Source organism: Podarcis liolepis (genome assembly GCF_965112155.1).
Source record: "Podarcis liolepis genome assembly, chromosome: 3".
Lineage (NCBI taxonomy): Eukaryota > Metazoa > Chordata > Lepidosauria > Squamata > Lacertidae > Podarcis > Podarcis liolepis.
The window spans coordinates 60088975-60116142 of record NC_139557.1 but is presented as its reverse complement, the minus strand read 5'-3'; the positions used below and the strand labels follow the sequence as shown (position 1 = coordinate 60116142).

At 40.9% G+C, this 27168-nt stretch overlaps 1 protein-coding gene across 5 annotated transcripts in view; it reads left to right on the top strand.

The window, feature by feature from the left end:
* Nucleotides 1-27168, top strand: part of ARHGAP18 (Rho GTPase activating protein 18) — a 63809-nt gene that overhangs the window by 6257 nt on the left and 30384 nt on the right. Inside the window, exon 1 of one of the 5 annotated variants that reach the window (XM_083498146.1) lies at nt 11028-11246. The exons of 2 other annotated variants lie outside the window; for them this stretch is intronic. In XM_083498146.1, the coding sequence (XP_083354272.1) occupies nt 11131-11246 (116 nt within the window). In that variant the 5' untranslated portion in view covers nt 11028-11130. Of the gene's footprint in view, nt 1-11027; nt 11247-23142; nt 23232-27168 lie in introns of those variants that run through there. 2 more of the 5 variants (XM_083498145.1, XM_083498147.1) reach the window with 2 other exon arrangements.

The window sequence follows — 27168 nt, the reverse complement described above, 5'->3', positions numbered from 1 at the left end:
TAAGATGCCCCCATGTATAAGATGCCCCTTATTTTTGGGTACTCCAAATTAAGAAAACACCCCTCAGCACTGCCTGCGTATAAGACGAGCCCCAATTTTAAACCTTTTTTTTGGGGGGGGGAAGCCCAAGTCTTATACATGGTAAAATATGGTATATCACAGACCAAATAACACCCACTGGGGGCATAATCCACTTTTGGGCGCCATTGATTTAATTAATTAATGGATTATTAAGTATACCCCCCCCTACTGACTAGTTCAGGGCTGAACCACTCAAGGGAGCTAACAAAGTTAGAAATTTAAAATATTTCTTTCTCTTCCACACACAGCACACCAATTAAAAAGCTTACAAATGAGTGGCAAATAAAATATTTTAAAAATAATTGGAGAACCTGCAAAATGAAACTTCAGTGAGAAAATTAAGGACACACTTACATTTCTCTTATGAAAAGCAAAGGGCTGTTTTGTTCTAGTTTGAATGGTTTTACTTGTTTTTATAATTGCAGCTATTTTATTGGTTTGTATATTATGTTATTGCAACCTGCCCTGGGAACTTGTGGTGAAGGATGGCCAAGTGCTTATCTTTGGATTGTCCAAGTATGCATTTATTTTAAAAAATTGAAAATTCCTGAACTTTATGACACACATGATGATTTTTTAAAGGACGCCAGATAGATAGATGTAACTTGGTTTCTTATCTATTGATTATGTAGAGCAAATATTACAAATGATTATAACACAAATGATGAATCACTGCTTAGCAACCAGAGTAAACACCCCCCTCCCCTTTCTGACCACATTTAATTGTTGGTTTGACTAACAGAGCAGACCATTATGCTCTGGTTATCAAATCTGTCCTACCATTGTTGGAAAAGAATTAGGTTTTAGATCACAGGACATCTTGTCTACATTAACATTTCTTTCATTTGCATCCAAATTCAAGAGATGTTTACTATGGTAATAGCAAATTCACTGAAATTTAGATAACACTAAACTCACCAGAATCAGAAAAAACTCTCATATTCAAATTTAAAGGAGGTCTGTGGACTTCAGATAAGTGTTCAAACAGTGTTAAATCTTGATTAGATATATGGTGTCTCAACTAAACAAAAAAAATTTACAAATATATTTATAATCTCTTCAAAACAGATCAGACTATACAGCACAGAAAAGACTGCCTTTCCCTGTGTGGCTTATGAAAACAAATTGAAATTTACATGTTTGCAATATGTGCATATATATAAAACGCTCATTTTCTAAAATAGTAAGCACTTCCCTTTTAAATAAATAAAGATTCATAATGAATAGTAATTAATACTGATTGTATCAATAGTTTACAAGTAATATTTGTAATCCCCTAGCCATTCTGATTTGGAATTCCACAGGCACTCCAGACTGCCTCACAAAGCAAGGCATGGCTTGATCAGCAGAAAAGAGCTCTGTGATATATCCCAAACAAGCATGCTCATTTGTTGTAGCATGAGATTTCATATGCATGGGCATTCTTCACCAGAGACACAAGAGGGCACTAGCTCAAGCAGAAAGCCCAAGTTCAACCCTTGGTATCTCTTGATAGGACCTATCTGAAATCCTCTAGAGCTGCTTCCATCCAGTGGACAATACTGTATAAAGCTAGATGGAACAAGGTGACATCCACACCATACATTTAAAACACATGGCTCTCCCCCAAATAATCCGGGGAGCTGTAGTTTACTCCCACAGAGCTACTATTCCCAGCACTCTTAACAAATGTTCTGGCTAATATGACTGGTGTTTCTGTTGAAGCGCTGGCTAATTTGTGGAACATGAGAATGGCTCAGGCCATTGACACAATAATCCCTTGTGTCCTCTCCCACTTTGTATATCCCGCTTGGTACCTTTGTGTACACCAGAGCTCAGGGCAATGAAACAAGCTGAGAAACAGCTTCAACGCAAGTGGAGGAAAGCTACAGACTAATACAGTTGAACACAATTGAATACAATTGGTCGCTATCAAGCCTACTCAGTGGCAGTGAAAGTGACAACCAATGCATACTTTGCTTCCTCCATTGCATCTTCATGGTGCCCTCTGGCAGAGCTTTTCCAGGTAGCATGGGGCCTTTTACAGAGTGGGCTGAAGGAGGTGGTAGAACCAACGGTGGCTTGCTGTGGCTCATTTGCAAAGCGTTTTGGGGATAAAATTGCTTGTATCTGCCAGGATCCTGACTGCTGTTATAGCAGATGAATCTCTAGAGGTGTCCAGAACACTGTCTGGTTCTGTTATGTGGGATGAGTTTAAATTTGTAAGGCTCAAGGATGTGGACAAGGTGCTTGGTTCAATCCGGGTCCCATGACTTGTGCCCATGTCTCTTGCCAATCATAGTTGAGAAAAACTAGTGGGGAGGGGACAGCCAGCTGTAAGAGGGCTTGGTCTCTGTCTGCTGAAAGGAAACAGTGATAAGTATGGCCATTCCTTAAGAAACCCTACCTGGATTTGGTCAATAATTTGGTCAGTACAGTGGTACCTCTGGGTATGAACTTAATTCTTTTTTTTAAAAAAAATTTTTTTTATTGGTTTTACAAAATTTTTAAAACAATACAAACATATAAAAAGACATACAAACACGTATAGTTTCATGACCTTTTTTTTTCATAAACCTTGTTTCTCGGACTCCCCCATACCTCCCCTTTCTGCATCCTAATGTCCAAAATTTTCCAGCAAGTTCTAAATAGTTCTGTCAAACATATATCTTCTTAATCTTTCCTTCAGTCAAGTCTTATGTCGCCGTACCCCTTTCTTTCTCAAAACCTCGACATTCTAACATTCATCAAGTTTATAATAGTCCTTAAGATAGAATTTAAATTTCTTCCATTCTTCTTCTTCTGATCGCGGATTCTGCCAGTCATCTCAGTCAGTGTCAGGGTATGAACTTAATTCGTTCTGGAGGTCCGTTCTCAACACAAAACCGTTCTTACCCTGAGGTGCGCTTTTGCTAATGGGGCCTCCCGCTGCGTGCATGCCTCCGGCATGTGATTTCCACTCGCACCCTGGGGCAAAGTTCGCAACCAGGAGCGCCTACTTCTGGCTTAGCAGAGCTCGTAACCCGAAGCATTCGCAAGGAGGATGGTTCATAACCAGAGTTATTACTGTAATGCTAATCTCCCCTTCTTGGGCAAGGTTCTTGAGTAAGTAGTTGCATGCCAGATACAGGCTATCTTGGATTAAACTGATTTTCTAGATCCATTTTCATTGGGGTTTAGGCTCGGTTTTGTTTTGGAAACTTTTTTGGTTGCCTTTTCTGATGACCTTTGATGGGAGAGAGACAGAGGAGTGCAGGCCCTCCGGCTTGGCCCCAGGACTGTGGGCGCCTGGGGCTGCACACACTGCGTGTAGGCACTGACGTTTGTTTGTTTGTTTGTGTATTGTAAGTTGCTTGGTGTTGCCTTAGTAACCCCCCAATAAATTTAATAAATAATAATAATATCCTGTCTGGCCAAAATGACCATTGCCATTACTCTCTGAATGCTTGCTGGAATAGGAACATCTTTCCTTGTTCCTCCTGAACAGATTAGTGGAATTTTGGTTTGGGGTTTGAGAGAGACGGAGTTGCAAAGAGAGAGAAAACCCTGCCCATTTTTCCTTTAAAAATTAGGCTGCCTCAGAAATCAAATTAAGTCATGAGTCATGTAAAATACAGCAGGTGGTCAAAATGCCCACCTACCATCTGCCAGTATTAAGGTGCAGGTGATACAGGACGAGAACTTCATTACTCTCTGAAATGGTTTGCTAACTGATACTCCAAGTCTTCTCTCATTTGAATTTAACAAACTCCTGAAAGTGCTTTTGCGTTGCAGCAGCATTATATTTCAGCCAGCAGATGGCAAGCAACCAATTCAGTGCAACTGCAAACTCTTTCCACCTGGAAACATCTGAAAAGTATTCTAAAATTAGTTCTAGTAATTTGTTCCTCATTACATTTCTGGCTGGAATACAGGAATGGATATTTTTCAAAAGCTCTAGGATTTCTGAGTTATGATTATACGTTGTGAGTTTATCATACAGAGAGTCAGTGAGTGTCTGGAGGCGGTTGGAGGGTGGATGGCAGTTAATGGATTGAGGTTGAATCCCAACAAGTCAGAAGAACTGAGGGATAGGGAGTGAGCAGGGGTGGGATGGGGGGCTCCCTGGTCCTGAATGGGATAACTGTGCCCCTAAAGGACCAGGTGCACAGCCTTGGGGTCATTTAGGACTCACAGCTGTCCATGGAGGCACAGGTCAATTCTAGTGTCCAGTTTGTCTGTCTACCAGCTCCATTTGGTATGCCGGCAGAGACCCTACCTGCCTATGCACTGTCTCGCCAGAGTGGCACATGCTCTGGTTATCTCCTGCTTGGACTACTGCAATGTGCTCTACGTGGGACTACCTTTGAAGGTGACCCAGAAACTACAATTAATCCAGAATGCAGCTGCCAGATTGGTGATTGGGAATGGCAGCCAGGACCATATAACACCGGTCCTAAAACTCATTGGCTCCCTGTACATTTCCAAGCACAATTCAAAGTGTTGGTGTTGACCTTTAAAGCCCTTAACGGATTTAGCCCTGTATACTTGAAGGAGTGTCTCTGTACCTATTGTTCAGCCTAGACACTGAGGTCTACAACCGACGGCCTTCTGGCAGTTCCCTCATTGCGAATAGCAGGCAGTAGTGGGAAAGGTGGTAGCAACAGACAGTCCAGCTCTGAAAAGTGAAGTGCCAGGTGAAGAATCCATTGCAGCAGCGCCATCTTAATTTCTCAGAATGCCTCTGAACTGAATGTTGTGGCCAAAAAGCATTCTGAGAAAGTTATTATGGTTGTGGTTGCAGCTACCTCATCAGATGTTTCCTTTTAGAGTGCTGGTATGTAAAATCACTTACCTGTACTTGTTTTTGGTTTTAAATTAAAAGGGAGGCTGGCATCAGCATCAACAAGGCCTTTGGGGCCTCTGTGCCAGAGCCCAGCATTTGCTCCACCATGTGGGGTGCTGGTGGTGGAGCTGTGTTTCTGCCTCTCATTGTCACAGAGAAAGTGTTGTAGACATTGTGCTTCACTAATGATGAGCCGATTGTAGGGGCTCCGTGTCTGCAGAATGAGAGCTGGCAGAGTGCTAGGCAAATACAGGCTTGGCCCTACCTTTAGGCAAGATGAAGCATACCATTAATGGGGGACAAATTGCCCATTGTCTAATTTACTATAGATATGAGTGAAAATTTTGAGAATACCAACTTTCAGCTTGACAAAGAGGCATGTGGTGTGTGTGTGAGAGAAATTGGACACGCCTAAAATGGTTGCTGTCTGTACACTGTAAAACTCTAGGCTTCTTGTTGTTGTTTTGCGACATTTCCTTGCAAATGGTTAGATATCTTATGGATCCACAGCACATGCCAGAACTCAGAAAATTCATGCAGGGTCCACCCCCTACACTTGATTTGGAAAGTGACTTAAATGACAGTGTTTAGAATTCTAGTCCACAGAGAGAGGGCTATTTCCCCCGTTGTTTAACAGGTTCCAGTTTGAAACTATAGGGGCAGAAACAAATGAGAACAAAGGATTGTAAGAAGAGTATTGGGTGTAGTGACCAATTTGGCAGAAGTGAATGGGTGTACTGTAGTAATAAAGAGGCATATAGTTCAGCTCTAGTGGCAAAAACATAACAAGGAGTATAGCATAGAAAATATAAAGCGCTGATGCACTTAGAAGATGAATTCAAGGAGGATGAACTGATTTCAAGAGCATCCTCATAGAGCAGGACCAAATGCACTTGAAAAAGAGCTTTTCTTTCTTTATGGGGTGCTCTGTCAGACAAGGCGGACCTGCAAACCATCAGACACATTGAATTTATAAAAGAAAAAAGGGGCAGCGTGGCATATAAAACAGTTCAAAAAAGCTATTTGTAAGCCTGTGATGTAAAGCAGCCTGTGGTCTCATTTGCATGTAATACTGAGTCAAACTATAGCTTGATGAGCAAGTGCATGCAATGATAAAATCATGGCTGCTTTGCTTCTCTCCCCACCCCTCCTGTAGTTGCCATGCTACTGAGAGCTAAGCCACAGTATGGCATAGCAGTATGTCTGAACCCAAGTTTTTGATTTATCTCCCACAAACAAACCACAAGCAATAAGCCAAGAATAAATATTGGTTACTCTTTTTCAGGTTATGGCAGAGGCAGTGCAAAGCAGTCTGTTGCATATTGGGATATTTACATACAAATGTCATACAATCTAGCACTGTTCCTGGATCAAGGTTAATACATCTTGGTAGGAAATTCCATTGATTTCCATATATGTAGGATAGTCATTCATTGCACAATGAAGTGACTACTTAGTGAAGAGTGGTATCTTTGTTTCCTCTCATCCCACTTGTTTATTAAAAATAGTTACAAAAGCAACCACCAGAGTGCACCAACATACCCTTTTTAAAGTATCTGTGGGACAAAAGGGTCAAGCTCCATTTCTTTATGTATGTTATTTAACGTGTGGACAGAACTTTAATATTGCATTAGCTTTGAATGTGAAGTAAGTCATGTACCAGTACTAAATACAGTTAATTACAATGCATCTACAGCTAAGCCATGCAGAAACAACTGTCTAAACCAGCAGGATTTATTTTGGTCACATAAAAGCAAGATTGATTGGTACCTCAATTGATTGGTAGCCTTAACTAACTGCAAGTCGACCTTTTTCTAATTTATTGGTTTATTAATCTGCAAACAGAAACAGCTCATGAGTACTGAGATATCAAATTTTAAGAAACGTAGAAACATGGATTATACTTCCCCTCCCCTAAATTCCACTGTATTATAGGGGTGCTCTTATGTCTGTACTTTACAGCTGTACATTCCTGCCACATTTCACCATTAATCTTTTATTTAAGAGAGCAAAGATTAGACAGAAGTTTAAAATGCTGAACATTCGGACCTGTATAACCTCAGTGAAATTCAGTGACGCTTCCTCCCATGTCACGTTGCTGATATGCCTCTGTTTAATTGCCAGGAGGTGCCAGATTTAGCTTGTAAAAGCACCAGAGTAAATTTGCTTCTTAAATAAATATTGAATTTGCACTACAGAGAGATCGCTATCTGTCCCCGCATGCCTGTGGAAAGAGTATTAACCAATATAAATATCACCATTTTTATTGAATTCTTTTAATATCCAACAAAACGTTGTGCGTAATACAACCAGATGAAAGAAACAAATGCTCAAGTGTGCACATAACACAATTAAAGAAAATGAGGCAAGTGGCCTTGAGCAGTAGTGCAGGAAGCAAAATCATGTTATAGTACTGTTAAACCCAGGCACCTCTTTACAAGGTTACATGGCCTAGTTTGTGCTGATATTACGTACCTTTGCACTAAGTGTAGTTTAATTAGCCGATTTTATGAGCTACGTCTACTGTGATATTCTCTGTGACCCGAAGATCTTTTAAAAGAGAGACTTGGCCCTTGATAAGTCTTTGCAGTTGTTGGTGTTAGTGTGAGCTCTTACAGCTGTTCATTCCATTAGAACTCCCAATTTGTGTGCATGGCACAGCTTTCTGTTTAGGTTGCAGATCTTTGCATCCCACCAGACTTTACATGGCCCCCTAATTCTTGGGAAACTGAGAAGTTTGGGAAACTCCTGCAAGTTGGAGACAAAATTGTTTACCCCTGGTGCCTTATCTTCATAACCTGCTAATAAAGACAGGGAAATGGAAATTTCCTCAGAATAAACTGGAAGAGGAGGAGGGTACTTATATTAATGCTCAAAACTTGGGAAGGGAGGAAGTGCACAAAGACATATTTCTAATCCATTATGGATACAGAAAGTAAAAGCACTCAGCGTTGAAAGTTTTTTTTAAAAAAGGTTTAAAATATGAATGGGTCATAGACTGCAGCTGGCTTGGCCACGGATTTGTGTTGTGCATCACCAGCAACCTCACAGCATCGTTAGGCGTTCTGGGACCACATCACTACATTTGAGATGGCACAGACAATAGCTAACTGCTACTTGACAAAGAATCATAGTGTCTCAGCAGCAGCGACATTGGGTGTGTTAGGGCAAAGATGTTTACAGGCTTATTCCATGCATGTTTACTTGGAAGCACGGCCCTGTGAGTTCAGTGCACTGTGCATAAAATTGTAGCCATAGATCCATTCTGAAAGGTGCACTAACCTCAATTGTATTTTTTAATGGTAATAAGCACATTCTGTCTTATAAGACACATTTCATCCTTGCTTTCCAAGCACACTTTAAAGAGTTAATGAATCCACCAATGAGAAAAAGTTCTTGAATATATTTCAGCATTCCTGTTACTCTCTTCTTAGTGAATTGTATGCAAATGCTTGGTTCAGCACTGAACATTTTTTTCACTCGGGGAGAGTTTCAGTTAAAAACTATGTTTTAAATTTGAGAGTAATGAACAATCATGCTTTTATCTTCCCAATATTCTCAAATAAATCTGTTCAGTATCTGCAGACAGGAGTTTGTAATTCTGAAAGTGGCAAATATTTACTGATTCTCTTTAGATGTCATTCTAATCCTTCCTGAGTCCCACTGTGCCATCAGCATGCGGTTAGGTGGTTCCTCCTTTACCATTTTCAATTCTGTCTCTTTCAGCAGTCCCTAATGACAGCTCAGCTGGATCAAGCTGCTTTCGCATACTCCAACATGTAAAAACTTTGCTTTGTTCAACCTTAGCTGTGGAATCTTTTCAGATTCCTATTAAATGAAAGACAGCTTTTGCATATTTATTTTTAGAATGCCCAATCTGTATCCTGTTTTAGTTTATAGAATTGTATTGTGTTCAAAGGTTTTGTACAACAAAGGCTTGTATTGTTTGTACATCGTGTCTGTATTGCATATTTATTGTAAATTATATACATTTGATTCTATGTTCTTTCCTCCCTCAAGTTTTTTCCCCTTATTCACTGTAGGATGTTTAGTAGCAGAGGATAGCTTTTGGTATGCAGTTAAAACAATGAATACTTCCATGGTATCAAAGTTGTAAATCCTTTCAGTGTTGTACAGCACATGTTCAAAGAAGAGTTATGGCAAGACAATGTTCTATTAAGGCTGAAATCCTAACTCCCACTTACTTGGAAGTTCAGTCCCACAGAATCCAATAGGACTTACTTCTGAGTAGACAAGGTAAGGACTGTGCTGTACCATGTCTATGATTTCCTTACTTCACTTACACAGGTGTCTATCCTCCAGGAGCTCAGGTAACAGGAAAGATAATTTTTAAAAGTTTGTAACACTTAATGACAATGATCACATTGAGGTATGCCCGGTGGGCAGCAGGTCAATTTAGGCTGCAGGTCTCACTGAACTTTTTGAGGCTCACTTTTGAATAACAGATAGGATTGTTCTGCCAGCCCATGGTTTTGACTGAGATGTTAATGCCTGCTTCACTGCAATTGCTGTGTTTGGCTCTGACAAGTTGTGTTACCTTTCTTACTTTTTACATAAATAGGCAAATACATATTTATTTTACTTTTAAAAAATCCATATCTCACAGGAGTGAAAGGAATATATATATATATATATATATATATATATATATATATATATATATATATCCAGTACTGAGCAATCCAATCAAGTCTAAGGGCAGGTTCATATCTAATCCCTTCTCATTTTCTATATGAATATTCATTTGATAGGCACAGGATGGGGGCCGGGGGCAGGAATTGCACCATTAGCAACTGCCACTCCTGTGATCCTGCCGCCTGAGGCAATTGCCTCAGCTTGCCTCATGGGTGGGCAGGACCTGGCCCCAGCCACTATGGTCAATTTTCAGGAACAATGGGAGTTGAGGCCCAACAATAAATTGGGAGCCACCTCCTATTACACATGCCTTATGGTAAGCTGAATCAAAAAACAACCCATCATTCAGCTGGTTGCATAGGAGCAAATTGTCCAAGCTGCTGTTTGTGTCTTGATTCACAAATGATGCACTCTGCTCCAAGACAGATTGTACAAGAGCGAATTCAGGAAATCCCAGACCTATTCTCAAATAACCATAATTGCAGTAGGCATCTTTTAACCCTGCCAAAAGTGTAATGGATGACCACTAGCGAGTAACTCTGAATCTATTTTTAATGTAAGGGCTTGGCCTGTGTAGCAACAAGGAGGGAATGAAAGAGATTTTGCAGGAAGTTTGACTGGATGATCCTCTCGATCTCTCCCAACTCTACAGGCTATGATTCCATGAATGCCTTTTTCTCATAGCTACCTGAAGTGACCTGCCAAGCGAAGACCCTTTTTCCTAAAGAGAGGGAGAACAACAAAGGATAATAGCAATGGCTTGCATAATTACACACAGCACATTCCTATCAAAACCCAAACTAAATTCCGCAGAATAGGGTAGTGGATTAGATGCGCCTCTGGCCTCAACCTGTAGGGCTCATCTTACGTTCTTAAAATGTGCCTCCAAAACTTCTTTGAGGAATGCAGAAACTCCAAGTTTTAGTTTGGCTCTTCTCGTATATAAACGATTCTTTACAAATGTCCGAACCTAGCAAGCCCGTGAGCTGAGTGCACCTGACTTAGCACAGTAGCGGGATCAATACTGGTTTCCATGTAGCGAGCAAGGAACGTCCCGCTAAAGCGGCGAGGAAACGCTGAGATGGCCATGCGTGCCAATCATAGATTGGCTTGTGCCACGGCATCCTTGAGATCCCTTCGCTGAGAGAAGGAAACCTGCGAGCAAGGGGTTAAGAAGCGTTGCGCGGAAGACACAATCAGTTGGGAAGGAGGAGGTGGAGAAAAAAGGGAGAAAAAAGAAAAGGCAAAGCGACGCTCCCGGCTGGAGTGGGGAAAGGCCGGCGTAAAATCCCTCCGCGCGAAGAATATACGAGCGTAAACATGCGGCTGACTCATGAAAAGGTCGCCCGAGAGCAAGACTCGCTTGGAAAAAAGGCGGCCGGGGTACTCGGCCCAGGCTGCGAAGATCTCATTGGAGGCGGTCCGGACGGAGGCTGGTCCTCCCCTCGCCCGCGACGCCCAGTGCGAAGCGCAGCCTCGCCTCCGAGGGGGCGGGCCCGCGGCCAGCTAATACGCCCCGCGGCCGGGCGAGGCAGGAACTTCGCCGGCGCTGCGCTCAGTCCAGGAACAACGATGCCCTCGCCCGCATCATGAGCCGCTGGTCTGCTTCCCAGGGGGTGGTGCTCACAGCCTATCACCCCAGCAGCGCCGATGCCGAGGCGCCGGGAAGCAGCGCCAAGGAGGCGGCGGGCGCGTCCCCCGTAAGGTAAGGAAGGGGCGCCCGCGGCAACTGCGCGGGTGGTGCTCGTGGAGGAGGACAAGGGAGGGTTGCCTGCCTGCTTACCTGTTGACGTAGGCAGGGTGGCTGGAGCCAGGTACAAAAGGCTGCCTCTCTCGAAGGGCTGCGTCAGGCCATGTGACCAAAGTTTAAAGGACGGTCAGGAGGAATGCCGGCAGCTCCACCACCCTGGGGCGCGGCCGTCGAGCGTGCAACAGGTGGAAAGTAAAAGCTAATGCCGGCTGGGGTTTGTAAACCGCTTGGAGGGCTTGTTTTGCTTTGTTCTGAACGAGCAAGCGGCGTATAAATTTTGTGTGTGTGGGAGAGGAGGAATAAGACAGTGTACTAAATACTGGAGGGTAGCGCACCCAAAGCAAAAGTCCTGAAATTCAGCCAGCGGCACCTGCATGTTCGATTTCTGGAGGAGAAATATCATCGTCTTGCCCTTACACTCCGATCCTAAGCATATTTTCCTCTAAATGCGTCATGCCGATTTTGAGTTAACTTTGATGTAGGCATTATTTATTTCTTATTTCTTATTATTAGAATGCTACTTGAGGAAACATTAAATGTCTAAGAGGTTTACCTAGAATTAGTCTTCTTTCAATTTCTCTTATAAATGTAGTTATAAAAACTTATGCGTGAAAAGGGATTTTCCTTCCAAGTAACTACAAGGATCCAGCAATGAATGGAAGGTGTTGGTGGGGGAAAAGCTGAGCTACCTTATGTCAGAGGGAGGCACTAGCTTTCTGTTCATTCTCTTCTGGGACTGCCTATGGAAAAAAGAAACAGCATTTTGTATTGTTAAAAGGAAGAACACACACATTTAATAATTATTTCAATAATAATTTGTAAGAATAGCAAGAGTAAATTATTAGGCTATTTTGCAAGTACAAATAACCCCTTTCCCATTGCTTGCCTTGGTGCAAACAGTATTTCCTGCAATGTGCACTTTGGTTCCCCCTCCCCATCATTTCCCCCCAATGAGCTCAACACATTTTTATTACTCTGAGGTGTGTGTCAAAATACTGACTGCATAAACTAGAGGCCATCACAGACAAGAAAGCTTGCTTGAAAATAGAATGAATACTCTTGGAGTGGAGTCTTTTGCTCCTAAAGGCACCTATGTGGGGTTTGGGAGGAAAGACAAGTGTGAAGTAGAACAATTTCTACAGGATTGGGGCGTATTCAACCTCCGTTCACTGTGTCCTGATATAGGTGTGTGTTTCAAGGAAAGCAGCTTTTCTTACAATATCAGGTTTTAGTTTTGTAATAATGATTCTTATTCCAGGGTGGGGGACCTCAATACTGAAGAGGGCCTATTTGTCTGACCCTCAGGACTCTTCCTGGGCCGTGACCTGCCTCAGGCTACATTCCTCACTGGTACTCCTCTGCACTCTACTCAGTTCCTTCTGCCTCCCTAGAATGTGTCTTCAAACTGATCTAATACCTCTTCCTAGATGGAGAGTCTCTCTCTCTCTCTCTCTCTCTCTCTCTCTCTCTCTCTCTCTCTGTGTGTGTGTGTGTGTGGAAATGCCTGGCTTTTGTGTGGCTGGAATGGCAATAGTATTAATACAAATAAATGGTGTGACTGTACTTGGAATCCTGTGTATGTGTCTGGTCACCTCACCTCAAAAAGGATATTAGAGCTGGAAAAGGTGTGTAAAAGAACAACCAAAATGATTATCGGATAGGAAGAACTGCCCTATGAGGAAAAGTTACTACTTTTCAGTTTAGAGAAAAGGCAAGTAGGGGGAGGGGTTATGCTAGAGCGATACAGAATTATACATGTACAGAGATAAAGTGCACAGAGAAATGTTTTTCTCCCACCCTCTCAGTACTAGAACCTGGGGCAGTGCAAAGAAGCTGAATGTTGGAAGTTGCATGGCAGACACAAGGAAGTACTTTTTCACCTGGCTTAAATGGCTATACAAGAGAATTAGACAAATTCATGGAGAATAAGGCTTTCAGAGGCTGCTAACCACAATGGCTATGTTCTGCTTCCACTGTTGGAGCCAGCATGCATCTGAATACTAGGTGCCAGAAATCACAGGTGGGAAGAGTGTTGTGCTCAGAGCCTGCTTTGGGTCTTCCCATAGGCATCTGGTTGGCCACTGTGAGAACAGAGTGTTGGACCAGATAGGCCTTTGGCCTGATCCAGCAGGCTCCATTCACTTTTGCCTCTACTCCTTGCATGTTGTTGGCCTATAAATAAATAAACCCAGATTTATTAAAGCAAGAACCTTTATTACACAAACCGAAAAGTCACAAAGCAGTGTGCCAGCTTTTGAATCCCCCTTAATCAGGACATGGGTGGCACTGTGGGTTAAACCACAGAGCCTTGGGCTTGCTGATCAGAAGGTCGGCGGTTCAAATCCCCGTGACGGGGTGAGCTCCCGTTGCTCAGTCCCTGCTCCTGCCAACCTAGCAGTTCGATAGCATGTCAAAGTGCAAGTAGAGAAATAGGTACCGCTCCGGTGGGAAGGTAAACGGCATTTCTGTGTGCTGCTCTGGTTCACCAGAAGCGGCTTAGTCATGCTGGCCACATGACCCAGAAGCTATCTGTGGACAAACGCCGGCTCCCTCGGCCTATAGAGTGAGATGAGCACCGCAACCCCAGAGTCGTCCCGAATGGACCTAACGGTCAGGGGCACCTTTACCTAATCAGGCTAGTTGTTTAAAAAACCAACAACATCTGGGGAGGGGGAGACCAGCCTCCTGGTGGTAATCAAGCCACCTACACCTTCAGCCTGTGAGTTTTAAGGTGGATCACGGCAGGATCTGGTGGACATTCAAATGAGGCCCCTTCAGGCGCTTTTGGGTTTCATGTTGCATCCATGCCTCTTGAGAAGAAACTTATAGTGGTGGGAGTCCCTGTCTCTGCAGATATAGTGACCAGCTATTGCTACAGCTGTCGCCGCAAATAATCTAGATGAGATCAGCGCCTGTGTTGCTAAATTGAAATTTGGAGTTGAGCATCTGAATCCCATGAGCCTGCCAGCATTGTTACATTGTCACTAAGCACTCCTTCTCTGGGATGGGAAGGAAGTCACTTCCTCTTCAGCGGCTGCTTTTTCTAATCCTCCCCCACACCAGATGTGCTTAATAAGGCTTCGTTCCAAGAAAGCATTTGAGCGCTTAGTTTTACACCGCTTTCCTCACGAGCCCAAAGTTATGTCCAGATGCAACATGAGGTTATTTTGATCTGACATGAAGAAATGTTGTTAGGCTGCTTGAATACTTAGCGTACACTTTCTTTGATAATTTGCGTGGGATTTATTGTGCGAAGCAAGATGCAAGGGTTTCCAGGTCCCCCCCCCCCCCGAAGCCCAGCTGGGTTTTCTGTTGCTTTAACATGGTTAATCAGGTTCTAATCCCATTCATAAAACTTGAGCAATGGAAAATGAATATGGGGCTTGTGTGTATGGAATCCGTTACGCTAGCAACTGTAAACTTAAGTGTCGTCCAATTAGAATTCCAATATAGGAAAAACAGCTGTGTACTGCAGCGTAATAGAGTTCTGCAGATACTCTGGAAAAGTGCAATCTGAGATCAGAGTTGTATGTTTTTCCCTATTTGGGAATGGCACCTCCAGGAAGTGATTTGGAGTGGGACAATGACACAGGGTTATCCCTTTTCATCTGGCACCCACCTCTACCCTTGTATTTGCCCTAAAAATTTTTTTTTAAACCCATTGGGAGTTCCAATCATAGATCTCTTGCTGCCACGTTTCGTTTGGTATGGCTGTTTCACATTGCCATGTGGATTGTGCCAGCTACTTGGTCTCCAGGAGAACAAGTGAAACAGATTTGGTGAGAATGAATCATGTGTCTTATCTGATATGTCAGTGGTTACAGTGATACTTAGACCTGCAGTAAAGTGATAAGATTAAAAATGTGCTAACAAGTGTTGCTCATTGATAAAGTAGCAATGCGAGATGTATAGAACCACATCTTCACTTGTAAAGAAATGTTTTTTGCTGCTATACTGTTGTATATATGTGCTCTTAGGATAAAAAGAATGATAGCTGATGGTTCTGAAATGCTTTTGAATTCCACGAGATTATTCTGAAGTAAATGGTTATATTGGTACATCATGATATGAGCTGCCCTTTTGCTGTGCAGCTGGATATGTAAGAGCCGTGTGTGCTCTGACAAATGATGGTTTGTCATGGTTTTATTCCCAGGACAAAAGTACATGTGATGCATGTGATCCTCTGTAGTCAGGGGACTTATTTCTGACTAAATATGTCTCTTGTATAGAGGAGGCAAAAGTTTGTGGAGCACAACTAGGCAGAGGATTATGGCAGTGGGCCGGGAGAAACATATTTTCCTACCTATTCATATATGAAAATGCTACATTGGCTTTTCCAGTTTCTGTTGGGGCCCAAAAAGGATCTGTTGTTGGTTCTATGCTCTTTCCATGTTGTCCGTGGGTGACCTCATCAAATCCCATGCCTTACAGTGTCATCTAAATGCAGATAATGCCAAGCTTCCTCTACCCCAGAACTGCTTCTCCAGAAATCGGGTCTCACATCTCCAGCTGCCTCTCCGTTATTTCTGTTTGGATGCTCTCTTTTTGTGTGTGCCCAAGACTAGACTTCTTGTCAACCTTCTTGTACTGTCTGGCCCCCACCGCTGGCATTCCTATGAAGGAACGTGGGCTTGGGCTGAAAAAGGTTCACCACCCCTTTTTTTACCTGCAAGGAAAATTCAGGCAGAATAAACAGAAAGAACTAGAGGATATGATAGATAATAGACCTCTTATGATCTTAGATAACAGACCTCTTAGGATCCGTTCTGAGGGGAAACGTTTTAATAGCATTTTTGAGATGAATAGATTTAGTATGAAAGATTTTATGGTAGCCTTTTCTAATAGAAATTTTATGTGGAAAGTTTGTCTCAATAATGTCAAGGCCAATGGCTAGTGCAATATTTAATGATGCTAAGAAACTATTATGCTGCAAGCCTGTTCCCATTTATTTATAAAATATTTCTTACCCACTTTTCAGCATAAGGTCTCAGAGTGCATTACAACCATATAATCACATAACATTAAAATCCAATAAAGCAACTGAAAACAAACCAAAGAATGTGCATCAAACAATAGAAGTGGGTCACAAAAAAACAAAATACCTTAACTATCAAAGGTCTAGAGGTAAAGAGTTGTGACTTCAGCAACTGACATAAACTATGAAGATTAATATTGAGGCACCTCCGTTGGAATGGATTTCTGCATTTTGGAAGCTGCCACATAGAATGCAGTGCTCTGTGCTTCCAGGGGTGGTTAAACTGCCACCTTAACACCTCAGAGAGTCTATAGGGTAGGAGGCAGTCATTCAGATATTTGGGACCTAAATCGTTTAGGGGTTAAACACCAATGTGAGCATGTTTAGTTGGGCCTGGAAACTTATTTAAGAGTAAGCCCCCTTGATCTCTGGAGGACTTGTATCTGAGATGTGCATAGTATTGCACTCTTGTAACGCTGCGTGAGAAGGGACAGTGTATGTGAAGATACAATGAGTAACCTGTTGGCCTTGCGTGCTTGAACTCTGTTCATTTGATAGCCAAATTATGCTAAGCAACCTTTTAACAATAGAAGCTGGAGCCAATAGGATAATGGCATGGACAAAAACTGCTGTCTAGGCTGTCTTAACACAGAGACAGATGCTATGAAAATGAAGGGCTGAATTTCTGAACTACTGACATTTGAATGATCACCAAGCTACTGAATCCTTGATGAAACGTTTTCTTGTGCCTCTTCAAACTTCTGGACAGTCTTCTCTCCTTGACAATTTATAAAGTTTCCCTCAGGTTGTTGGTGTATTTTTAACATGTGCGCTATGTTTTTCACTCACTCACTTACCAACTAATCAGCTAATGCTTTCTCTACCTAGATTTGCCAACAGTTTGCAGCCTCCTGCTATAATCAGTTGTAGATACCAAAATTTCTTGTCTTATACCTGGCTGTGCTTTTGAACATGCGTGTATTGTAAGATGGAGCCTGGTGTCAGAGGGCACAGGTGTACATTTCCAGTGTAGCCTGATGTTCAGCTCTGAATTGCCAGTGTTCTCCAAACCTTAGATTTCAGTTGGTTTTACGCCACTCCTGCCCTCCAAAATGATGCCAGCTAGATAAGTCTTTTACTTCCACTGTATCCAGAATTATTTCTGCCCAGCTGCTGATGCATCATCTTAAAATACATTGTTTCCAACTGCTGAAAAAACAACAGTAATTGTTTGGTGTAATAAATCTGTTCTGTAAGGGCACACAACTGGTTTTATCATAAACATACCTTGGCATTGTTACTCAAAAATAAATGTATTTGATTTTTTTCCTTTTAAGGCATTGTTCAGATCAAGTTTTCCTGTTTCCTTTTAAATTAACAATGGCTTCCTCATCTGCAGGAAATAAGGTGGATTTTGTTACAAGCATCTGTCCCACAGATCCCACAGATAAATAAACACATGTTCATAAAATATGAAGTGGAGGAAGAGGCTATCATTTTTTAAAAAATAAAAATTATAGCCTCTTCCTTCACTTCAAATTTTAATGATTTAAGCAAAATGCATTAGGTGAGGTTGATTTACACCACAGGAGAAAGATTGTATGGAACTTGATATAAGCCCTGTGCTCCATGTTCTTAAAAGTGTGTATGCTGAACTTGTGTAAGAGCAAAGGTGGTTTTAGGGTAGTGTGATTGGTTTGGCAGGACTGGGTACCAGTGCCATTGGGACCCACAGCAGTGATGTAGAAAGGAGCTTGATAGGTAAGGGAGCGCTGAATTTTAGCATCACACAGGGCACTGCTGAAATTTGAGAGCCGCTGGTAAGAGCAAGATCCTGGCTTGATCAGTGCACTCTCCAATATACAGTGGTACCTCAGGTTACATACGCTTCAGGTTACATACGCTTCAGGTTACAGACCCCGCTAACCCAGAAATAGTACCTCGGGTTAAGAACTTTGCTTCAGGATGAGAACAGAAATCGTGCTCCGGTGGTGCGGCGGCAGTAGGAGGCCCCATTAGCTAAAGTGGTGCTTCAGGTTAAGAACAATTTCAGGTTAAGAACGGACCTCCAGAACGAATTAAGTACTTAACCTGAGGTACCACTGTATGTGACCTCAAAATGCATTTTGTGTAAAGGTTTCTGCCCCTGTTGGCCTAAAACAAAGATTGCACCTTCAAAAGCCAAGAGTAAATATGTGTAAAATTCTGGTTACCTCATGTCCCAAAAGGATATTGTAGAGTTGGAAAAGGTTCTGAAAAGAGTAACCAAAATGATCAAGGGGCTGGAGCAACTCCACCGTGACAAAAGGTTGCAACTTTTCAGCCTTTTTAGTTTAGAAAATTGTATGTGGTGTGCAGCAAGTGGATAGAGAAAAGATTTTCTTGCTCATAATTCTAGAAACGAGACATTCTGTTGAAGCTGAATATTGGAAGTTTCAGGATGGAGAAAAGGGAGTGGTACACAGCACATAATTAAAGTTTTGGAATTTGCTACCAAAAGATATAGCGATGGCTGCTAATGTGGATGGCATTAAAAGAGGATTAGGCAAATTAATTGACAATAAGGCTATTGGCCATTATGGCTGTGTACTGCCTCCAGTTGAGGCAGTATGTGTTGGACTATCAGTTTCTGGAAATCACAAGGGAGGAGAATGCTGTTGCAGTCGGGTTCCCCAGAAGAGTCTGATTGACCAATGAGAGTACAGGATGCTGGATTAGATAGGACTTTAGTCTGATCCAGCAAGGTCTTCTATTAGGTTTACAAGAAGAGGGCAAAGATTGCATGCTTGATGCGTCATAACCAATTAGTGTAGGAATCCACACATCATTGCAATTCGATATTGGAGCATGTGTCCTGTGGCAGATGGGTTCCTCCATATACCCTTTTGTGAATGCGTTGGTAGATCTTCAGTGGAAAAGTGCAGCGGAAATGAGAATTTTCAGACAGATTTGGAAATAGGTGATGGCTTTGTCCAGCTATTGACACCTTGAGATGCTTCAGTTCTTAAACCCTGAGCATTGTAAGCTCAGTAATAGGTGGTCAGACTTTTTGTTGGGCTTGTATTTATTTGGAAGAGAACCAAAATGTTTAAATATATTCACCGTGTTTGTTTATTTTAGTGCAGAATGGAACATTTGCTTTAGTTTTGAGTGACACTCAGGATCTTTAATGCCTTTCTGATACCTGAAATCTTCATTGTAAAAACAACTTTTTCTGTCAAAAAGCAAATATTTGAACAATTACCATTATTTACAAGAGTCAATGAGTAGAGGCAAAATTGTTTTCACTTGTTTGCATTGGCACTTGCCATAAATACTGTATTGGAGTTATAAATTCTTTAGCTACTGAAGGAATACCTGTTAGCAAGGCAAATCATAAATCTGGCCTCTATGTGCAGGGGAGGAGTTTGAGTTTTGCGCTTATTTAACCTTTGATACATGACCCTGCAGTAAAAGTATTTGAAGAAGCAATGTTGAAAGAGGTGTGATTAATAAGATTTGGTTTCCTATACAACACTTTGTGGGACTGACAGGGATTGCTGCTTTTAATGAAGTGATTTCTGGCAGACTAAGGAGATCTCCTGATAGATTATTTCTTGCATTTTTGTCCTTATCATCAAATGGCATGAGATATGAATATAGACTTCAAACCTGAGTAAGCATTGATATGCAAATGGAAAGCTATTGAGAATTTTTGTGTGTGAGAGAGGGGGGGGGGAGGAGGAGGAGAAGTGAAAAGAAAGATTTATGTTCTTGTGTTACATGCCTTGTCATTCTATATATGTACTTAAAAAAATGCCTGTTGATAGCGCCAAAGCATTCAGCTAATCCCCAGAGGTTACTGATTTGAAGTGATAACATCTTTCAGTGTGTCTGATTGTACAGTGGTACCTCGGGTTAAGTACTTAATTTGTTCCGGAGGTCCGTTCTTAACCTGAAACTGTTCTTAACCTGAAGCACCACTCTAGCTAATGGGGCCTTCTGCCGCCGCGCTGCCGGAGCACAATTTCTGTTCTCATCCTGAAGCAAAGTTCTTAACCCGAGGTACTATTTCTGGGTTAGCGGGGTCTGTAACCTGAAGCGTATGTAACCTGAAGCGTATGTAACCTGAGGTACCACTGTATATGCATACATGAGGCATTGACACCAATCTATGCCTATGATTCCTTCACAAGTGAATGTATTTCGCCTTCAAACCCCCTTCCTGTGCTTTGGTTCTGCATGATCCATTCCCTTTCTTAGGTTTTCAAATACTATGGAAGATGTTGGTGAACTAGTAAGGACTAGTGTAGTTGTTAGAATGTCAGACGAGTCCTTGGGAGACTCGAGTTCAAATTCCCACTCAGCTATGAAGCCTATTGGGTGAGTCATTTCCTTTCAGCCAAGCTACCTTGCAGTCTTCTTGTGAGGATAAAATGGGGTTGGGGAAAGAAATTTTACTCCTTATCACAATATGCAAGTTGAAGGACATTGTGTGTGGAAGACTGGGAACAAGAGAAGTAGCAAAAAACTGTGGCAGGCACTGTACTCCTTTATTTAACTCTGCTTGGATTTTGTTCAGTTTCACAAGCCACTGCCTTCACTGTTTTTAACCAACTACAAATGTTGTTGTTGTTGTTGTTGTTGTTATTATTATTGTAAATTAAAATTTACATCAGGTTTTCTGCATAAGGTTCTGGGCTCCACTTGTATGTAGATAAAATATATATTCCCAAGCGATTGCAATTGGGGATATATTTTCATATGGTAGTAGGTTAATCAGTGTGGGTGATACACATTTTAATACCATTTATAAACTGCAGTAAAAATTTAAACAGCCCCTTTCCACAAATTTACTGGCCAATACAGTTCGGCAAAATGTTTAAGAGCATCCTTCCTCCTAGCGAGGGTTCCAGAGGCAGCCATTTCCACCAAGCAGGGCATTCTACTCCTTTACTCTGCAGAATTTTAGAAGGATAGGTGCAGGGATTAGGGAAGTATGATAAGTGATAAACTATCTGAGGCTTTGTTTTTTCTGTTCAGTTGATACCAGTTCCTTCCCTCTGAAAAAGCACTGTGAATGAAAGTGCAAAGGAAGTCTCTGGTAAAGTTATTTTTCTGGCTGGAGACTGAAATGGTCAGTCACAAATCTGTATGTACTCTTTCCTCCTGCCCAGTGTTTTCCTTTAGTGGAGACAAGTGAGGTGGGAGAATTTAACCATTTTCAACTGATGATTTGGGAGGATGCAGGCAAAATAGCATCCATCTCCTAGGAGGACCCGAAGCTTTGGAATCAGTTTTTTCATTCAGGAAATAAAATACAGTGGTATCTTGGTTCTCAAATGCCTTGCTTCTGAAACAACTTGAAACCCAAACACAGCAAACCCAGAAGTAAGTGTTCCGGTTTGCAAACTTTTTTTGGAAGTTGAACGTGCTCTGCTTTGAGTGTTACGCTTCCAATTTGAGTGCCACCCTTCCGTTTGGAGTGCCACGTTTCCATTTCTGTTTGGAGTGTTACACTGACAATTTGAGGGTTACGTTTCCGATATGAGTGTTACACTTCCATTTTGAGTGCCACACTTCCTTGTGGAGTGTTACACTTAACGTCCGTCTGTTTTTTGCTATTTATTTTGCGTTTGTGTGGCTCTTTGTTTGTGTGTGACTGCGTGGAACCCAATTCAGCTACCGATTGATTGATTGTGTGACTGTAGTACATTGTTTATTGCTTTCATTTTATGGATCAATGGTCTCATTAGATAGTAAAATTCATGTTAAATTGCTTTTTGGGGGATTGTTATTAAAAATCTGGAACGGATTAATCCATTTTCCATTACTTTCTGTGGGAAAGCGTGCCTTGGTTTTGGAACGCTTTGGTTTTGGAACGGACTTCTGGAATGGATTAAGTTTGAGAACCAAGGTACCACTGTAAGTGAAAGAAGACTTGTAGAAAGGAATACTTTTGTTTCTTTATTTTATCAATGTTAATATGCATGATAGCTGTCAATCACAATTTAAAGCTGTACAAGTTGGAGAGGGGCTGCAGCTCAGTGACATACAGTATATAGCATCTCCAATTAGGTCTTGAAGTATCCCCTGACTGACTGAAGCTTTGGAGAGCAGCTGCCAGCCAGTGTCAACAATACTGAGCTAAATGAGCCAATCGTCTGGCTTGGCATTAGGCAGCTTCCTATGTTCCTGTACCTGAGCAGCACACATTATTTGCATATTCAACTGGTACTGCTGATTTGCAAGAGGCGATGCAAATTTGATGCATGCATAACTAGATAATGCAATGTTATATACTGTGTTTTCTACACAGTGCTCTTCAACATCTTTTCTTCAAACCAATGCTTGGTTTGGAAGGTGGAGAAATGCCAGATTCAGGTGTATAACATTTTAAAGGGCATCTTATCTCTAAGGAATTTAGCAATTTCCCCAGCACACTTGAGTTAACCAGATTTGTTTAATAACTTGTAGCAATAATTCTAGAAAATAGCATTTTTGTATACAGAAGTTATTCCTATATAGGAGAAAAAACATTTGACAGTGTGGTAGACTTCTTCCAAGAGTCCAGCAGACTTTCCTTGTACCAAAACCATTGTGTTCTTTCCCTAGAAGGTAAACAAGATTTGCAGAAAAACACGGTGATAAATGTTAGGACTGTAGCAGAAACAAAGGAGGCTTTTTTTTAAACAAACATTTTTGATGGTTCTAAACTCCATGGATTTTGAAAAGATGAAAGCAGACTATTGGTTCTTTCCCATCCAGTTCATGTTTTGTTGAAATATCAAAACAATTGTGTAAGAAAATAACATAATACATTATTTTTGGAATCCCAGAATCTTATTGTCCCTAGACGACTCACCCTAGTCTGCTGAGGAGTGCTTGTGTAAAATCTGGAACATTGCCATAATGACAAGGGAGCATCATGTGAAGGGAAGAATAGAGAAAACCAGAAACCTTGGATATGACTTAGTTACCATATAGTAACTTTTGGAAACACTAAAAGCTAAAACTGTTAAATTATAAGCTAAAACATTGTTTACCACAATGATTTGCATTTCAGCATCTTCTTTCTTAGATTGCAAGTTTCATTTTCTCACTCTTAGGGCTCTAGACTGGGTGCTACATGTGCCATATTTCATGTCTATATGCTACTTTACTACTTGCCATCATTATATCATGCATTTGCCTGTTCTCATCTGGCAGCAACCAATGATGTCAAGCGAGTGTAAGTGAAAAGCAGTATTGTGGTAGCACCATTGCAGTGAGGTTTACCAGACACTTGAAGGGAAACTAACTTGCTGGTTTTTTTTTTAAAATGATATTTATTAGAGGTTTGAAAGTTACAGAAAAGAAGAAGAAAGAAACAATAAAAAGTTAAACACAACAAAACAATACCTTACAATACACCAGAAATAATAAGAAAAATAAAAAAAACAATACAGCAAAACAACAAGAAAAACAAAAACATTAAAAAAAATCCAATATTTCCGTATCTTTACCTTTCATTTACTTGTTTCATCGACCTCCTCACACCTCCCTTTTTTGTATTCTAGTTCAGTTAGCTATTTCAGCAAATCCTTTCCATCTTTCTCAATTTTTGTTCTATAATTTATCTTAACACAATCTAACCTTAAATTTTCCACTTTGGCCCATTAACAATCTATTTTTACTTAATTCTTTATAACATTTCTGCTAAAGCCATATAACTTCATTCCAGCATCCTTCTAACATTCATTAATTTTACAATATTTCTGTAAATATACTTTGAATTTTTTCCAATCTTCTTCCACCGACTCTTCTCCCTGGTCTCGGATTCTGCCAGTCATTTCTGCCAATTCCATGTAGTCCATCAGCTTCATCTACCATTCTTCCCGGGTGGGTAGATCTTGTGTCTTCCAATGCTTTGCGATAAGTATTCCTGCTGTTGTAGCATACATAAAGAAAGTTCTATCCTTTTTTGGCACCAATTAGCCGACCATGCCCAGGAGAAAGGTTTCTTCAGGAAGGTATATTTAAATACCTTTTTCATTTCATTATAAATCATCTCCCAGAAATTCTTAATCCTTGGTCATGTCCACCAAAGGTGAAAGAATGTACCTTCAGTCTCATTACATTTCCAGCATTTATTATCGGGCAAATGGTAGATTTTTGCAAGCTTGACTGGTGTTATGTACCACCTGTAAATCATTTTGATTAAATTCTCTCTTAAGGCATTACATGCCGTAAATTTCATACCTGTGGTCCATAACTGTTCCCAGTCAGCCATCATAATGTTATGTCCAACATCTTGTGCCCATTTAATCATAGCAGATTTCACCGTTTCATCCTGAGTATTCCATTTCAACAGCAAGTTATACATTCTTGACAAATTCTTAATTTGGGGTCTAACAATTCTGTTTCCAATTTTGATTTTTCCACCTGGAAGCCTAGTTTTTTGTCCAAATTATATGCCTCCATTATTTGATAATAATGGAGCCAGTCTCGCACTCTGTTTTTTAATTTTTCAAAGCTCTGCAGTTTTAATCTGTCTCCCTCTTGTTCCAGAATTTCCCAATACTTTGGCCATTTGGCCTCCATATTGAGTTTTTTCTGAGCCTTTGCTTCCATTGGTGACAGCCATCTTGGGGTTTTATTTTCTAACAAGTCCTTATATCTTATCCAGACATTAAACAGTGCTTTTCTAACAATATGGTTTTTAAACGCTTTGTGTGCTTTGACCTTATCATACCACAGATATGCATGCCAGCCAAATACATTGTTGAAACCTTCCAAATCCAACACATCAGTGTTTTCAAGAAGCATCCATTCTCTCAGCCAACAAAAAGCGGCTGATTCATAATAAAGTTTAAGGTCTGGCAGGGCAAATCCACCTCTTTCTTTGGCATCTGTTAATATCTTAAATTTTATTCGAGGCTTCTTGCCCTGCCAGACAAATCTAGAGATATCTCTCTGCCACTTCTTGAAACAGTCCATTTTGTCCAAAATTTGCAATGTTTGAAACAGAAACAGCATCCTTGGCAATACGTTCATTTTTATCACAGCAATCCGGCCTAACAGTGATAGCTTCAAGTTTGACCATATTTCTAAGTCTTTTTTCACTTCAGTCCAACATTTTTCATAATTATCCTTAAGTTCACGTTCTTAGCAGTCATGTTAACCCCTAAATATTTCACGTTCTTAACCAGTGTTAATCCTGTCTCCTTCTGAAACTTATCTCTCTCCATCACAGTTAGATTTTTCTCTAAAACCTTAGTTTTCATCTTGTTCAACTTAAAGCCTGCTACCTGACCAAAATCTTGAATCAATTCCAGTACTCTTTTAGTACTAGATTCTGGCTCCTGTAAAGTCAATACCAAATCATCAGCAAATGCTTTCAGTTTGTACTGTTTAGCTCCCACTTGTATACCTTTAACCAATTGGTCCCGTCTAATCATGTTTAGCAAAACCTCCAGGACCGATATAAAAAGCAATGGAGAGATTGGGCAACCTTGTCGTGTTCCTTTCTCAATCTTAAATTCTTCCGTCACTACATTGTTCACAATTAATTTAGCCTTCTGTTCTGAATAAATTGCACCTATATCATTTCCAAAACCTTGACCAACCCCCATCCCCTGTAAATTCTTCTTCATAAAACTCCAAGAAATATTGTCAAAGGCTTTCTCCGCGTCCACAAATATCAAAACTGCTTTAGTATTAATCTTCACTTGTAATTTTTCTAAGATATTAATTATGTTCCTCGTATTAAACACATTTTTTAATCTTTTAGCCAAAATATCTGCAAAAATATTATAATCCACATTAAGCAGTGATATGGGGTGGTAGTTCTTGAGCTGTGTCTTTTCAGTCTCTGTTTTCGGTATAAGTGTGATATAAGCTTCCTTCCACGGCTCTGGTGCCCTTTTCCCTTCCAGTATTTCATTACAGACTTCCTTTAAAGGTTGTATTAACCATCTAACTTGCTGGTTTTAGTGGAAACTGGAAATTTAACATCCTTTCTGATTTGGCCCTTTGAGGCAAGTCTCACATGATTAGGGTATGGTACAGTTCTCAATTATAAATGTATGTATTTATGTATGTACTGCTTGAATCAGCCTCACATAGAAATCTTGCTGCATGGAAAGCGAGCGTTGGAGAGGTGGTTTCCAGCTTGGCCTTCACCTTCGTATCTTAACTAAACACATGCAGGAATTTCCACCTATCTGTATTTAATATATGAATAGACTCTAGAAAAACTTAGGAATCATTGAAACTTTCCACGAGCTAGATAGGATCTCCAAAGAAGGCCAGTGGCTAGGGCCCAGCTAAGTGAGTGCCCAAGAGGACAGAACTGAAATCCAAGAATAATAGAGCCTCAAAATGGTGCAAAGAAATAATTTTTTAAATCAAACATAGTTCTTTTAAAATACTCAATGTATTTTGGATGAAAGTAACCTTCAGGAGTATTTATAAAAGCAACAACCCTCACTCACCTTAGTGGGGCTATGATGGCATAAGTTCTACTGGAGATAGCATAGGACTAGTACTTTAAGGGATTTATGGTATATCTTCTGTAGCAGATGAAAGCCTTTGACAGGAATATTACACTGTTTTTGTGTGTTTGTATTAAAGCCAATAGATGGGCGAATAACTCTGTTAAGAACTGTGAGTAAACCTGTTTTAAAACTCTGCTGGCACAGCTGTGGAGTGATTTTGTAATATCTGACTGAAGCCCCAATATCAGAAAGGAACAAAAGTAACTTCTTATCATAACTGTAACAATCAGCTGTGACTCTGTGAAGGATTCTGTTTATCTTGCAACTATGCAAGCAACCGCTGAGGGTTACATGCCAAAGGAAAGCCCCAGAGAGTATTTATGTACATTCCATCAATCTTTAACTGCTTAGCAGTTGGAGTGTGAATAGTTTTTATGACAATTTA